General features: G+C 35.4%; 1 protein-coding gene across 1 annotated transcript in view; it reads right to left on the bottom strand.

Annotated features, from left to right (window-relative positions):
* LOC132785973 (putative uncharacterized protein DDB_G0289263) overlaps positions 1–13159 on the bottom strand; it is a 49255-nt gene extending 36096 nt beyond the window's left edge. The window contains exons 1-2 of the mRNA XM_060792315.1: positions 12362–13159; positions 1348–2851 (exon numbers count right to left, since the gene is read on the bottom strand). Coding sequence (XP_060648298.1) covers positions 1348–2224 — 877 coding nt within the window. The 5' untranslated portion in view covers positions 2225–2851; positions 12362–13159. The remainder of the gene's footprint in view (positions 1–1347; positions 2852–12361) is intronic.
* Between the last annotated feature and the right edge of the window lie 3882 nt (positions 13160–17041).

Genomic DNA, 17041 nt, shown 5'->3' with positions numbered 1-17041 from the left:
GCACCCGGTTCGCATTATCGCGTGAGGAAGGCGAATGAAATCAAATTAACACCTGACTAACAACAACAACAACAATACGAAAGCCAAATATCAAATTTGTTCAACATAAAATGAGAAAATCTCAACTATCTGCTATCGGCATCGAGAGCACTCTGATGTCTCAATGACGCGATAGCGATAGCGATAGCGATAGTGAACGCGACTGCCGCGCGGTTAAAAACGCGCACAAACCGGCCGAAAAACCTCTTGCTGTTAACCGTGTTGAACAACAAGTTTTCGCATTGCCGCTTGTCGCTTTTGTTATCAGCCTTGCAAATTGCCGCAGTAAATTCGGAGGAAGAAAATACATACAAAAAAGGTGAATGAAAATGAAGTTGTAAATTAATTTTGGCAAGCTGTTGCGGTTGACGTAGCTGTTGCTGTAGCTGTTACTGTTGCTGTTGCTGATGCCGTTTTGTTTGCTTATCTCTAAAGACTGATGGTTGCCAGGTTATGCAAATCGTCCCAGCAGCTGATGTAGCTCGCTGACTCATGAGCATGAGCAGCAGGCCAACTTGCTAATCAGGTCGCTTAGTTCATTAAAACAAGATTTATGCCAGCATTCACACACACACTCGCAAGTTCAACATAAATTTATATGGCAAATAATACAATAGATTCTTCTCCTGGGCGCCCTCAGCAGCTACAACAACAATCAGCCAGCCAGCAGATTGCCAAATCAAGTGTCTGACTTAATGATGCTCAACATAAACAGCTCGCTACAAAAATTTTTGTTAAATTTTTCGTCTATTTTTCCTCTACTTTTTTTTTGTTGGTATTTTTCTTTTTTCTTCTATTTTTCCCCCCTTTCAGACCCCTCCATATAGTAGAGTCTTGGGGCGTATTTTGCTTTTGCGTTGAAACAAACACATACAAATTAAAAAGAAAATCTTTTTTTATGAGAACTTTCAACTTGTGGGCGCAGCGTGAGTGGGCGTGTGTAGATGCTACATATTGTTGCTGATATATATTTCAAATATTACGTATGAAGGGAGATTGTGCATTAGTTTATTTGATTGTTTATGTCTTCAAGTCTGAAAAACTAAACAACATTATGTTATTTCGAAGTTTCATCTCAACAGCATCTTAAACAATGGGGTGCCATCTTTGAAGTTCATTTCCAGCCTATTACATAAGGTCAAAGTTACAATTACCACCTAAACCAAATACCATAGAAACTGATCTTAAATTGAATAGTTTGATATTCAAAATTCATAATTTTCCATAATATTTTCAATATGTTTACAAGAAGTATCTCAGCTTATATATTTGCATTATAATATGTTTAATATATAGTAGTATGCTCACCATAGTCACTGTGATCCGATGTTGTCCCGTTTACAGTTCCATCGGGCAGTATTTGCAGAAAACGATTCTTGATGTAAATTTGAATCTTGCGGGATGGTTCAGCTAGATGGGAGATTGTAGAGCGTTCATTACGATCCAAGTAGTTGTTATTGTTATTGTTGCTGATGATGTTGGGATGGTTGTTACTGCTATTTATGTTTAGACTATTTCTAACGTTATTCAGTCTTTTCGATTTCGAACCAATGAAATTGCTGTTATTGCTATTGCTGTTACCATTAACAGAAGCAGATTGCTGCTGCTGCTGCTGTTGATGTTGCTGATGCTTGTGATGCGATTGCTGGTGTCGAATGCTGCGCTCCGTTCGCGAGAGGATCGCAAAGTGATCGCGGTGTGCGACTGAGAAGGTAAAGCCCAAGGCATCCGATTCCATCCGATCGGCATTTGTTGCAGGAGTTGTAACAGGATTCTGTGTTGTTGTTGTTGTTGTTGTGGTATTTATGGCAGTTAATTGATTTGTGGGTGTGGTTAACGTTCGCATGTTAAATTCAGCACTAATACTTTGATTTTGATTAACACTATATTCACTCTCCCTCTTCTTCAGCACTCGAGGGCTACTACGACTATGATCACTTTGTATGGAACTATTACTATCGATTAGATTACTAAAATAGGTGTTATTGTTGATGTTGTTGGTGTTGTTGGTGTTATTGTTGTATGTGCTATTGATAATATTTGTATTTGTATTGTTTATGGATTGGTTCGACATCGTCGTTAGCGCTGGCATGGCAAACACCAGTCTCGGCCAGGCGATAATACACGAAAGGAGGGCGCCCAGCAGCGCCAGGGCCCTCCAATCCAAACGCTGGTTTATTCGCATGAAAGATTACAACTGCAGTTTCACAAGAGTCTTCAAGTTGTAGTCGCTGCAGTTGTTTAATATTGCTTATACAATTGTTGTTGTTGCTGTTGATGTTGCTGCTTTCCTTGTTGCAGCTTTGTGTTTATGTTTTTTGTTTCTTTTTCTTTTTTTTTTTTTTGGGCACTGCCCCTTCAGTGGTTTATCAGTTGTAACTCTTGTTGGGCGTCCGCCACGCCCTTAACTGTCGTTGAAACATATGAACGCCCCGTTTAAAAAAAATTCGTTTTACTTTCGTTTCGATGTGGTATATTTTTTGTGTTTTTTGTTTTACGAGTCTCTCTTCCAGTTCAAAATTCACCGCTTGCTGGCAGGAAATTAGGTTATCATATCGTAGACGTGTTCAACACTTTTCAATTTCAAATGTTGTTGTTGTTGTCGTTGCTGTTGCAGATCCTCATCTTCGTCTTCCCCGCTGATAGTGCATTTTATCAACTTCAATGACTTCTTTGTCATGTCAGAGCAGTTTACACAAAAATCTACAGCTGTGGGAATCAAACAAGGTTTCTTCTGTTGGTTGTCGATGATTATAATGTTGTTCAATGTTCACGTTTAGTGTTGCAGCATCAGCGTGTTGCAATTCTTGTGCTGTAATGAAAACAATAAAAAATAAAACATTAATTAGTAATTAATCATCATTATGACGAAATCAATTAAATAGTATCTGTTATATAGATTAATTATCAGATAGCTCTCAACCTACGAAGCATACATATTTTTATCTTGACTTCATATATTTTCTGCGATTCTGAATTCTTAGGAGATATTGTTTATCCGAAATGGCTTTGAAAATTCCAAGCGTAACATATGAGATTAGTAGAATTGTATATAAATTCTTCAGTCGAAGTGTTTTTATGCGCAATTTTGACATTTAATTAGTGTGTATCTATATTAAGCGACAGTCGACGACGTCGGCAAAGTGGCACATTTTATTTTTGGCATCGTCTATCACGGCAGCGGCAATACACGAACTGAGATACAATTGTATCTATGGGCGCGCCAAAGTGGTCAGCGGGTTACATAAATACGACTTATCGCTAAAAGGGAGCCAGCAGCAACAGCAGCAGCAACAGCAGCAACAACAGCAGTAGTTATGCAAAAAACTCGGTGAAAACATCGAAACATCGAAATTGACTTTCCCCAGCCCATTTGAAAGAGTGCACAAATTGGCCAACTAAGCGAGAAAAACGTCATGAACGAAAAAGAAGGAAAAAACTCTCAAAACGTAACCAAGCAAGGGAAAAACTCAAAGACACTCACTGACTGGCAAATTGTTTAAAAATAAATGTGGCAACAAAAACAATTCGCGCATAAAACTGTGTCGAATTTGAAAATAATCACGCACTAACTGCAGCAGCAACATCGGCAGCAGCAGCAGCAGCAGCAGCAACAACAACAGCAACAGCAATAGAAGCTGTGTCACTACGCCAGCGGCAAGTGTATCTATGAGATACATGATCAGGAAGTGGCACAGGGCGTGCAAAGGGGCGGCTGAGTGACGTTTTGCCGTTGCACTTATGCACTATGCTGCCTCTAGGCTGACTTTTTGGCACGTGCTCAGATGCCTACGCAGCCGCAGCAGCAGCAACAGCAACAGCATTAGATGCAACAACAGTTGTAGGCACAGCAGAGAAACAGTAGCAGCATTTTTTATGCAACATTTAAGTGCACCCAGTTTTTAATTACAATAAACAACAACAATTCAATTGCAAAGAGTCGACAGCGAAAATAAATAGCCGACATCTCATAAGTTGCAAGTTTCACGTTGCAAGTTGTACTTTGCAGGTTGCACGTTGCACGCTGCAATGTCTATCCGGTTGACTGTCTGCTGTGGGCCAAATTTCAGGCATCAAAATGTTAATTGCTTTCTGCTGCGACGACGCGACGTTGCACTACAGATAATCAGCACACTGACATCACACACATACTCTTACATACGCATAAGCATACACACACATGCACAGATATACGCACCCCTCCCGCACCACTTATGCAATGGCCAGAGGCGTTGAAATTCAAATTTGTCGTCTTGCCACGCGCGCGTTAAAAAACGCACATAAAACACAAACAGTTACGACCGCTCAAAGTTGTCGAAACGAAGGAAAAAATATGCATACGTATGTTTTTAAAAGCCAGGGTTGGACAGCCTGTTCTGGATCCAACCAGTTTTCAAATCAATTTTTATAGCCAATAGCTTCCTTTTATTAGATTTCTTCAACACTACGAAATCCCACAAGTCACCAATCAAAATGTTCTGCAAAACGCGTCTTAAAATTGTGGCATTGTATGTTAAACTAACATTATGTTAGGGATCTGTAGAACTCTGAATTTTGAAGTAGAAGGTATTGGAATTCAGGTTGTACGGTTATAAAAATTAAACAAATTAATTCAAATCGCATTACCGTTAGCGAATTTCTATGTTAAATTAACATTATGTAAAGTGTCTGTAAAGCTCCAGATGACTTAGCCTTGCTTGGCATTCTTAACACTGCAATTAAAATACAACAAAACCACTATATTGCAAAAAATTTAATTAAGCCTCTGAACCTTAGGTTCAAGCCAAAAATGCAACTGTTTTCAGTTTTATTGGCATGTCAGTGTGCTTGAAAGTAAATATAAGAGTAAGAAAAAAAAAGTTATGGGCATTTAAAATATGCATAACCCTTTGGCATTGCCATCTCTGCAGACTTTTATGCCTTTCACCTAAAACAGCTGGCAGAAAGCAAGCACAGCAGGCCCGGTAAGCTGAATGTGTGCCAAGTCAAGTCAGAGATTCATTCCTGTTGGTGTTGTTTATGCCGCGAGTTGGTAGAATTTATGTTAAATTCTGTAAGGGCATCAAAAGCATACACCGCAGCGACCACAGCAACAACCACGGCAACAACAACAATGAAGGAATAGCACAATAAAAAATAAAACCAAAAAAAAAAACAAAACGCCCAATGAAAACTATTTAAGGGACAAGCGACACATGTGCCAAGTTATAAAAATAACCGAAAATAGCTAAATGTGTAGATTGTATATAAAATAACACCTAGTGATCGGCCACCATAGACATCATGCGGACGGACAGACGGACGGATGGATTTAATGATCGACGGATCCGAACTCCGGACTCCGAACTTGGAGTCTGCCGACTGTTGTCTGTCATTCATAAAACCAAAGACGCATAATCAACAAATTATGAAGAACATAAAAAATAATGAAACCAAATGTTAATGCCCTATATAGTGGCGTGGCATATCATGTGATATCAATGCGCGTTGGCAGGAGCTGCCAACTTATGAGTATGCAAGGCAACTTAATAATTATTATTGCTACAATGATAGCATTGCTGACTTCTCAGAGAGTAGTTGCCCAATTTCAATTCGGAAAGCGAAAGTTTCCCTCCGATTGATAAGCCAAATCTTATCGTTATCATTTATTGCCCAGCTAATTCCCTTACCACCTCTCTGCGCTCTCTACTATTCCTGTACAACCGTTAGACGACTTGACACTCCCATTGGCAGTTCACATAACCCAAATTCTTAGTACGACATAAGCGGCAGCTTTTGTCAAATTAATGTGCAAATAAAACGATGACTTAAATTGGAGCCAACAGCAACCATTTCAATAAAAAAAAAAAACATAAAAAATATGTGGCGGCAGCTTTTATTTAGCGAATAAAATCAAGACGAATAACAACAAGATGTAGTAATTTATTCACACTTTTGAATGTGTCAAATTATGGCAAATCAACTTGAGAGCAGCAGCTACAACTTCAAATGTTTTAGCTTCCTATTTGTTGAATGTAAAGCATTATTTAATATGCTGAATTCCTCTAGTGTTTTTCTACTTTCCATCAAGATTTTTTACTCATAATTTTTGTATGGTTTTCGCCAGATTTTCGCACGGATTTTCGAGTGCCGCAAGTTCGTTTAATAAATTAAGCAAATTCATCTTGTCGCTTTGCTTGACGACAACTCGCCGCAGTCACTGACACAGCATCACACAAGTTTATGCATATATGTATGTAGGTATAATATGTATATGAGGATACAACAATTATATGACTAGCTTATACCCTGTAAAAGCCATATGCAAATTGTCTTTGGGAGTACAATATGAATTAATAATAAATTTAAAACATTGCAAGTTATATAAAATATTTCATGCAATCTGACAGCCCGGGATTGCAGCCTTGGTTATCGATATGAAGTGCAGACAAGAATTTAATATTGATACATCGAATTATGATTTTAATATGTATTATTTATTAAGTATAAGGATTAGAATATAAATTAATTTAAAACCAAGCGTAGAGTAACTAGCACTTCTCTGATTCAAATTACATAACGTAAATAAATCGTACAGCCATTTAGTAGTGCTTCACTACAACACTTCAAATTGATACTCTCTAAAAAACCAGTACAGGGTATGCAAACATATAGATGACCGATCATCGACAACTCGCCCAGCTGAGTTTGCCAAATTGTGCCTAGACCTAGTCATTGAACTGTGTGCGTCTCCCCAGACTGATTATCACGCGTTGCTTTTTATCCAACCGTGCCAAATTTATGCGCTTCAAATGGATTTGACATTTACTTTTGTTTAGTTTTGTCGTCGGCTTTTTTGTTCGACTCGGGCTGGTCGTACTTGGTTTCGCTGACAGATGGAGGCATGGAGTGAATTTGGGAAAGTATTGCGCACAGATCGCTGAGGCAAACTGGTCGGCAGTAAATCTGATCGGACTGCGCAACTTAATTAGTTCATGTCAGACGCTTGGCTACCCCGCGCTTTGGGGCATCTATCCATCGGTCAGTTGAGTTTTTGTTGGGACACTCACTTCATCCAAAGGGTTGGAATGGGGGCTCGCTCTTGGACATTTATCACCTTAACAACATTTGAAATTTAAATTTCAAATCGTTTGCCTTTTGTTTTCGTTTTTATTTTATCTTTTGATTAGCTTTGAATGTGCTTTTTATATGAAAATGTGAGCGCAGCTCGTATATATTTACTATAGTTTAAGAAGCGCAGAAACAAAAAAATGTGAAACTAATTTAGTATAACAGCTGAATGCTGAATATTGTCTATTAATATAATTATGCATAGATATTATCATAAAATAAATTTCATATATAGTATAATTAGCAATAACTAAAAGCAAGTTTTATTTGACGTTTGAAAGTTGCTTTTGTTGTTATTCAATTTTTACTTTTAATTTTATTTATTATGCATTATATATAAACTAATGCGTAGTCGTTTAGAAAGACTCTTGTGTCATTGATTAAATGTATTCTATATATGTTATTAGTGAAATAGCTTAATAAACGAGAGGCAAACAAAGCAGCATAGGCGACACTTTGTATTATATGAATTTTAATCAGATTTTGATGAATACTTGTTGACAATTTAAAACAAGCAATCTTTTTAAACGTATGCACTCTCATCAAAATTCCGTGCTACACCGCTGAACTCGTATTTTCTCAAACATTGCTGCAACTAGCCGCAAAATCAATTTGGTAATGCAGCTTGGTCTCAGTCTAAGAAACCACAAAACCCACTTACAATATACTTTATGTGCAAATTATACATTTTTTCTTGTGGTTTCTACAGTCTCTTACTTAGATATATTTCGATTGAGACCACTGTGAGCAAGTCAGTAAAATCAAATTGCTCAAACAACTTTCAACTCACGCAAGAAAACAAACAAATTTGTGTTGTAAGAATCTTTTGGGTAATACTAAGTATGTATTTATTTAGATCTACACTTTCAATGCCAAACATTTCACATATAATAAGTAAGTCCTACAATACAATTTTTTGAGCGGTACACGAGCTAAAAGTCACAAGATTGAATGGGAAATATTATTCTTCTTATAGGATATTTATAAGGTGTAGGTAAGAAGTGCTTAGAGAGTGATTGATATGCGGCGGCATTTGTTGACAGCGTCAGCATTTGACTGTAGATAAATGTCTATTTGAATACAAACAACAAGATATTAAGATGCATTTGCTTATGGATATTGTCGCTAAAAATGCTGCCAAGAAATATAGTACATAAAAAGTATATACGAGTATATACATACATACATACGTATGTACAAAGATATATACAAGTAGACGAAGCTCTATGCACATTCGATTTGAATGCTGCTTTTTGTCATTGATGGCCTCATCCCCAATTCTAACCCCAGCCACAAGCGAAAACTCACGTGTTTACAAAACAATTAATTTTCTTTGGAAAAACAAGAAATTCAGATCGAAGATCGAACATAGAAAAAGAGAGAACAAAATGAAAAAGATACCGAAACATAACTCAAACAAAGGCAAACACAAACGGCATTTCCCAAAAAAAAAGAATGCAGTAATCGTTGTGCACTTCATTTGTATAGAAATAAAAACAACAACAATAACTGCAATAACGAAAGCATAAGATACTTGAGCACACACTGTCGGTTACACTACTTGTGACCAAGACGAGTGTTTAGAAAGCATCGGAAAACACAGCACTGAGAAGAAAAGAAAAGTGCAGAGCGCTTTTTTTTCTTTTAATTTTTTTTTTTTTGTGTAATCGATTTGAACCGGAAGCAATCGGGCCACCACAATACTCTCAAGTCTCAACTATTTTAAATATTTAGTGCACGAGACAAGCGAGGGCAAAGCCTCATTGAGACACCCAGTCAAGTGAGTGGCATCACAGATCGAATCACATGCGCTGCTCTCTTTGCTAACTACAAAGCAAATATCAATGGCTGCGACTATTGACAAGTGTATTCCTCAGATACAAAATCAAAGTGCGCGTGCAGCTCAAGCTAATACTAAAAGTAACAGTAATAATTAAAAATACAAAAAGCGTACGTTCAGAGTATCTACAACTAAAGTGAAATTCTCAGTTAAATGAAAATATTAAATTAAACTCCCACACATTTTTCACATTCATTATACTCTAATTAAAAGACACGCACTTTACGCGCGAAAATGTAGATGCAATCAAAGACAACATGTCGTATTAGTAATGTACAAAATAACATAACCAAACCAACAGCAATAATTACGTCTAGGATATTTTTAAAATGCGTCAAACAACCAAAAACCAAAAAAAAAACGCGACAAAAATGCTCGACAATTTTCTAAGTTTTTGTCTTTATCTTTTTTTCTCTCTTTTTGTGACTAAATGTACCTAAAGTTGGCTGTTAAAATGTGTGAGTATGTGTTAGTGCTAGCCAAATGTGTGCCGCACATTATGTGGTCTAGTGTTCACGCTTCGTTAATAAAAACAAGGAGAAACACGAAGAAACGTACTGCATTTTTTGCTGCGTTTTGTCGAAGTTGTGCCCCATGCCACACTTTTGCTAACATGGGCGACAGTTTTTGCGCCACATTCAACCAAAGTGCTTTACACTATTTACGCATGGCTATAAAACTTTGCCAGTGATAAGCATTATCTGCCAATTGTTTACCCCCACTTCTTTTAAACCATTTCTTCGATGTTATATGGCTTGGTTGTATTTCAAACTGCACGGCCTTTTTTTTGTTTTTGCATAGAATTCCAGGCCAATCAATCAAGCATAAAGCGAACACGAAATGCGTCAAAGTACAAATGAAAGTGTTGACCAACAAATTACGAAAACAAAGTACAACAAATTGAGCATTGCAGGGACCCGCTCAATCGAATTACAAATACCCTTTTTACTCAACTTCATTTCATTCTGGATTTTATTCACATCTTGATCTCAGAATCTCCATATAAGAGCTAGAAAAACATAGGATGCGATAATAAACTTGGAATTTATTAAAAAATCAATTTTGTAGAGCGTAAGTCATAATGAAATTACCAATTTAAATGAGCCGAAAAATAAATTCTTTAAAATATGTAGTGGGTACACAAGAACATTCGTCATTAAAATTGTGTTCTTTACATATAAATATTTTTAAGAACAAATTCTTAAAACTAACAACATTAGTCTAAAAAATACAAAATTTTAAAAAAGACCTAAATTCTAGATTTAGGTTAAAAATTTCTGTAATCCATCGAAAGAGAAGGGTGGTTCTAGCTTGAAATGATAATTAAATCATAAAATACAAAAATATTAAATAAAAATTATACTAAATGTTCAAGATGTGTTTTCTAGCGTTAAGCTCTTAATTTTTTTCTGTGTCGTATGTAGTATATTATGGATCAAAGTAATATCTATCAACTTTTGTATTTTAATAGAATTTACTTAAACTAGATGATGTTCACGGAAACCCCATTTATAGGAGTTAGGTGAGAAGGACATTATCATAGCCGAACCACCTGAAAACGCTCCTAAGCACTTTCGTGTGCCGAACTTGCTTTTCAAAACTATGAGATTTTCTCTTCTTATTATTAAGAACTTGTGTCTTATATTAAATGTTCTTGAAATCAAGATGGGTTTTCTAATTTATTTTGAATCTTTTTGTAGCACTTTTTAGACCAAAATTCTTAGTACTAAGACCAAAATCTTGTATTATAAATAGTAGAAATTTCACAACTTTCATGCATATATGCTAAAATAAAATATTTGCGTTTTTCAGAGTATTTAGAGAGTCTTATAAGTTATGTTTAATTATTGAGCAACTTTTATGACAACAGCCAAAAGCATGCGACTCTCAGGGGTACAATGAATGTTTTACTATCAAATGGAATTCCGATTATTTAATAGCAATTAAATAAAAAGTATTTAATATAGTTTTACTAATTTACGACTATTATTTACAGCTTGATTGCTGTTCGTTATTTCCCTCGTCTCAAAAATAAATTTACTAATGCAATTACATTAAATATTGCAGCACTTATCTAGAGAAATTTGTAGAAATTCAGCTCTAGCGAAACAACACTGTCATGTGATTAGCAGTTGTTGAACCCGACGCTACTTGACGTAACAATAACGCTAATTCACATTCGGCCGCAGATACAAAGACAGATACAGATTAAAGTGTCATAGAGTCTAAGCTGAGATAACCAAGTCTCCTACATTGAAAGTCTGTTATCTAACAGTAGAACAAAAAAAAGTGAAATAGAAAAGTTTTGCAAAGAAAGCAAAAATTAGATTAGAAATTGTATGTGTGTGTGTGTGAGACTCTCGTACGCACTCACGAATACGCACCTACGAATTCGCATAAAGTTGGATGGTATTGCGGATGGGATGTGGGAGACGGAGCTTTTGCGAAAAAAAAAAACTATAAATAAGTGAGTGCAAAATGAGGAACGTGTGTGTTATAAAAACTTTAGTTTTCCTTGTCACATTTTTTGTAAGCACAATAAGATTTATTAAATATATTTTCTGAGCATTGCCTAATGCATTTATTTTAATGTGGATTAAGTGGAAAATTACTTGGCATCAAATGTGTTGATGTCTTGTGATAACTTAAAATTATTTGCGTATTTAGTGGCAATTGCTTTTAAGCAAATGGCAACGTTTTCTTGTGTTTTTGCTGTTTCTTACACAAAAACGTTGAAATCTAATCAAATGGAAATTAATTTATTGCAATTAACGGTTTGCTAATTGAAAATGTGCCTTCACCAATTTCTATCAACAATATTTTTATTTGTTTAGCGGTTGAAAGCGTATTCAACTATCCACATTCACCCAAAGCCAATGACTTTTTCTATGTCTTAATATCTTAAGATTGATAAAATATATATATAATGAATCTTCGAAAGACTTTTTTCAATATTTATATTTAAATTTAGTTTTTTTCGACTTTCGCTTTCAAACAAAAAAAAAAACATTTAAATACACTTATTACTCGGCTGGGTGCCAAGTTCGAAGCATTTCAATTTGTTTAAATTCTAACATTTTGAAAGCAAATATAAAATCACATATAAATAATTGAATATTTTAAACTTTAATTACTATTTAACTTAATTTAAGCCATTTTTAAAAACGGAAAATCCTTCGCTAATTATGACCATTAAATTATGCCAAATGGCTAAATCAATGCCAAGAATTATATTAACTCAAGCCACATGAAAATATTCAAAATTAATAATAGACCAAGCACACAAAATATTTCGCAAACGAAAGAAAACATGAAAATTATGTAACTTTTTTTTTTGTTAATTTTTTAGCAGATATAAAAAAATGTACTCACCTTTTTAAAAAAAAGTTTGTACACTTTAAATAACTTTAAACAGCAACAATTCAACATTTATTTGCTTACACATTCAACACAATACTAGCTTTTCCGCTTTCGATTATATTTTTTCGATTATATGCCCTTAATTTTTTGTAGTTTTCTGTTGTACTTGTAAATTTTTAAACAAAACTAGCTCAGCGTTATAGATTTTCTTGATTAATTTGATAATTAATCAAATGATTGTGTTTGAGTAAAAATCTTTTTGCTGGCCATATAGCGCTAATTCGAATATTCCCAAACATTCTCATTTGAAAAATTTGGAATTGCTTTTAGTTTTGTCGCTTTAGTTGTTGTTTTGCATTAGGTAATTGTTTGGTCACCTTTGACTTATTTTAAAAATTTGCAAATGGCTTTAACACGTTTTTTGGCATTTCAAAAAATAACGACTCTTTTATTTGCATTTTATTTTATTTGATTTTAATTTTTTGCACAACAATTTAAGAACGTAAAGAACTGCGACGAGGTCAACGGTGCCGATTTTGCATTTTCCGTATTTTCCTGCAAGGGGTGCTCTGAAAATTCTTTTTCGATTCTCTTTAATTGTTACGAGACGCTACAACAATTCACAAGGTTTTTTGGTTGAAATTTATTTCAAATAAACCGACGCAACGATTTCAAAACACGATCGAACGCGACAAATTATTATAGCTATCTTTTATTTTTGATTTTACAACCGAAAAATATCGAATAGAATCGTAAAGACCGAACTCTCTACTCTCGTGTAGGTTCTTAGCGTGCCAGCGTGTAAGCGTGTCAGCGTACCAGCGTTTACTGAAGTCTCAAGTGTTAGCGAGTCAGCGACTCACTCAGTCGGGTGTTCGGGTGGTTAGTTCGGCTGCACAGTTCGGGTTTTCCGCTGTTCGTGCGATGCTTGCTGCAGCGATACATTTTTGAATGAACACAGTTTGTCTTTGGCCAAACTATTTTGTAAACTATTGCTGAACACAATATATTGCATTACCTTTACCTTTGGACAAATATAACCGGTGAATTACTTTTTTGATGATGACTTTTCTTCTTAGGAATAGGTTACGTAATGATTAATGCTTAGAAAAATGTAAAAATATTCTTCCAAATTATAAGCTGTATTTAAATAATCCTTATGTTACAAAAATATTTATGATTACATTTATTTTGAATTTACTGTATTAAATTGTTAAATTGAATATTGTACTCAAAGTAAAAAATTGCTAAAGTCTGGAATACTATTTTGCAGATTATAAAATCCACCAATTTATTTACTATTATGATTGATATATATTCTCATATATTGTATATTCATTTCGCCCCGTCTGGCAACAACAAAAGAGCGCGTTTCGTCAGAGAATTTCATGGTGGTTTTTATAGCGTTTTTTTTTTTTTTGTTTTGTGATTACAGAGCTTACTGGCGTTTGTGCTTTTTGGCGCGTAGACTTTTTCGATTTCACAATTGCACACTATTTGTGCAATTAGTAGCAAAAAATCCAGCTAGAAAACAATAACGTCAATAACTCACACCAGCTAGGGATGCTATTCAAATGGGTATGCAAAAAAAAACACACACACGAAAAAATCGAACTCTGTGATAAGCATTTCGGTGGCGTTTCCACTCAACAGACTGTGACGTTGGCCATTAAAATTTTAGTGCTCCCATTTCGATTGTTCTCTGCACCCCAGGGTAAACGATAAGCCATAAAAAATGTTATATTTTTGGCAATCATAATACAATCTAATTATAAAGTGTTACCAAATTACCAGTTGGACAAATACCTGTTGCTTCAAATGCCAAAGCTGTCAAAACCAGCGACTAAATGCAGTTTAAGCTTGTTACTTAATAAATGAATTTACTATTATATATGTATATATCTTATCTTTTTATTTTCACGGGGGTAAAAATCACATGAGCAACATAAGCGATGTGTACATTGAACTTGGCCACGATTGGCAAACAATTCTTTGGGGTAGACGTCTCCTAGTGTGTCATAGATGATAAGAACTATATTGATAAGTGATAACAACTAATTTGAGACGAGAATTTAGGCAGCTATATCAATTTTGGAGGTTCACAAGCTGAGCTTGCGTTTCGACATTCCTTCACCACTAATAGACTAACTAAATTCCTTAACTAATTGCAACTCTAAAGCATTTCTCCCAAGGGAGAAGCCGGAAGCTTCTTTCTATAGTTTTCGTTCACATTCCATTTTGTGGCATAGTTTTATAGTAAGTGCAACACGCACCCTATTTTGGTGGATCTAATTGCCAAACCACATTAAACAGAGGCAGTTCCTCTGTCCATGGCAGCACATGCTAAATGCCATCCTGGCATATAAATAACCAAAGACAAAATACGCGCTCCCCGCAGTTTCTGGATATCTTCTTCCTGACTGGCAACTGCGACTGTTGCACGCATTGTCCTTGACTTTGGCAGCGGGTGAGGAACACAGTACAGCAGAGCACAACACACGCACACACACAATTAAAATGATTAATTAAGGCTGGGGAGCAGCAGGACATTTTAGAGCTAATGACTTAATTAACCCCCGAGCGAAGTTGAGTGTTTCGGTTTAATGTGCTCGCCTCAACAGCCGCCGACCTTTGACCCTTTTTCCGTATAACTGCAGCCCGTCAAGATGTTACATTAATTAAGCGTAGCCACAGCAAGTGGCAACATCGTATGCCTCTGACTGTGACTTCTTATCCTGGCTGCCGCTGCTTCTGAGGTGTTCACCAAGTGCCGTTTGGCAGCTGCATGCTTTGCCCTTTCCCCTGGACTGTCGCATTATTAAACGCTTCGCTGGCTGATCCTGACAAACGTGACTGCCTATTTTACACCTTGTTTTCTTTTTTTACGTGCAGCGTTTCTCGCGCGTTTAAAAACGCTCAAGGTTGCACGCGTTTCCTGCTTGTAAGCTGTCGATTTGCTGAAAGTTGCCCAGCTGCCTGATCGCAATCCGCAGCTCTTTCGATTGTTGCAGATTAAATTACAAAATATATTGTCATGTCTAGTGTCATGATATGTCATTTGTTGTTTTGAGCTATTTTTCACCTTCTGATCACGTTCTAGGTGTATCTTTCTGTTAAGCATTTGTGATATTTGCAATTGATAATATTTGATAGCAATTGATAACTTTGCCAGCTATTCACTTTACTGCTCCAATCAAATCGACATTCCACTCATTTGCTGATTTAGGTAAACAATTTCGACGCAGTGCATTAATCGGCATTAATTTTTCATCATTTATCTCCAGCGATCGATAATTTATGTTAATAAAATTGCAATAGGCAGCGGGTCTCTCGCTGTCAGCGATTGGCGACGAACAGCATTAAAACTGCAGACAGACACTTCAAATCGAATTGAATCAATTACAAGTTGTACTTGCCAATGTTATGCCCATTGCTGTCTTTTGTCTTTAGTCAATCGACTGATTAATATAAACAACTGCCAGAGAAATGACTTTGTCCCATATAGAAATAGGTTTTAACCCATTGAAACCGATAGTCATCTTAACAGCATCAATAAACAATATTTACATTCAAGAATTAAAAGATAATTAAAAATTCTTATTAAAGACAATTAGCCAAGGTAGTCAAATATTATAGTAGCTATATTAAATTTTATAGATACTCTATAGATACAAAATAATAGAAACTGACTGTACACTGAAAAAAAATACCAGGTTGTAAAATGAAGAAACTTTGTTTTAAGAATGGTGCTTTTGAAATAAGTCAACTTTAAGAACAAATTCTTAAAACTAAGAACATTAGTCTTAAAAATTTAATATTTTCAAAATTAGTTCACAAATTCGAAAGTTATGTTACAAAAATCTATTATCCCTCGAAATTTCTATAAAGATTTTAGCTAAATTTGAATGTTTTAATTCATAACTCAGTTAGTTCGTTCAAATGCTGCGCGAATCGATGCTAAATATTTCGTAAGTAAAGTGATGAACATACAACTAAATAGCTGAATCATAAAATGGCAAAGATACAATACTTTTGTATCTTATAATAGATTTTTTTTCTTTTTAATAAGAACTTAGGTCCTTTATTATAATGTTCTTGAAATCAAGATGATTTTCTAGCATTAAAATTTTCATGTTCTTGACGCACTTTTGAGACGATAATTCTTAGTACAAAAATCAAAATCTTGATTTAAGAATTTATTTTCTGTGTAGATTTAAAGCCACTTTGTTGTTCATAAAAATAACAAAGCTTCTTCCCGGCAAATTGGAAATGGAAAATAGAAAATAATGAAACAACAATATTTTGCGTGCGAGTCTTAAACTTTGCCGAACTCAAGGAAATGCGTCAACGGCCACCATGGTATAAATATTATTACGGTCTTATATGCAAATTGCATTGGACTCTGTTTGATCTGTCGTCGCCAGATCGTCGCCGATGGCATTGGAGTGCCCAGCTGGGTGATCGATTATGCTGGAAGTGATTGCAGTAGTCGCTAATCATAATAATTGATTTGTAAATATTTTGATATTGATTGCAATGTTAATTAAAATGCAGACTAGCAATAAATTATAATGCCACTGCCAGATCGAGACATCTCACAGACGAAACATTTCTCAGAAATAACAGATCTACAATAAATGAAAACTTTCCTTAATGAAAGCCAACTGAGCATGCGTTGTATTTCATATCTAA

The sequence above is a fragment of the Drosophila nasuta genome, chromosome 2R (assembly GCF_023558535.2).
Source record: "Drosophila nasuta strain 15112-1781.00 chromosome 2R, ASM2355853v1, whole genome shotgun sequence".
Classification (NCBI taxonomy): Eukaryota; Metazoa; Arthropoda; class Insecta; order Diptera; family Drosophilidae; genus Drosophila; species Drosophila nasuta.
Note: the sequence above shows the minus strand (reverse complement) of the source record. Positions and strands in the feature narration are given on the sequence as shown.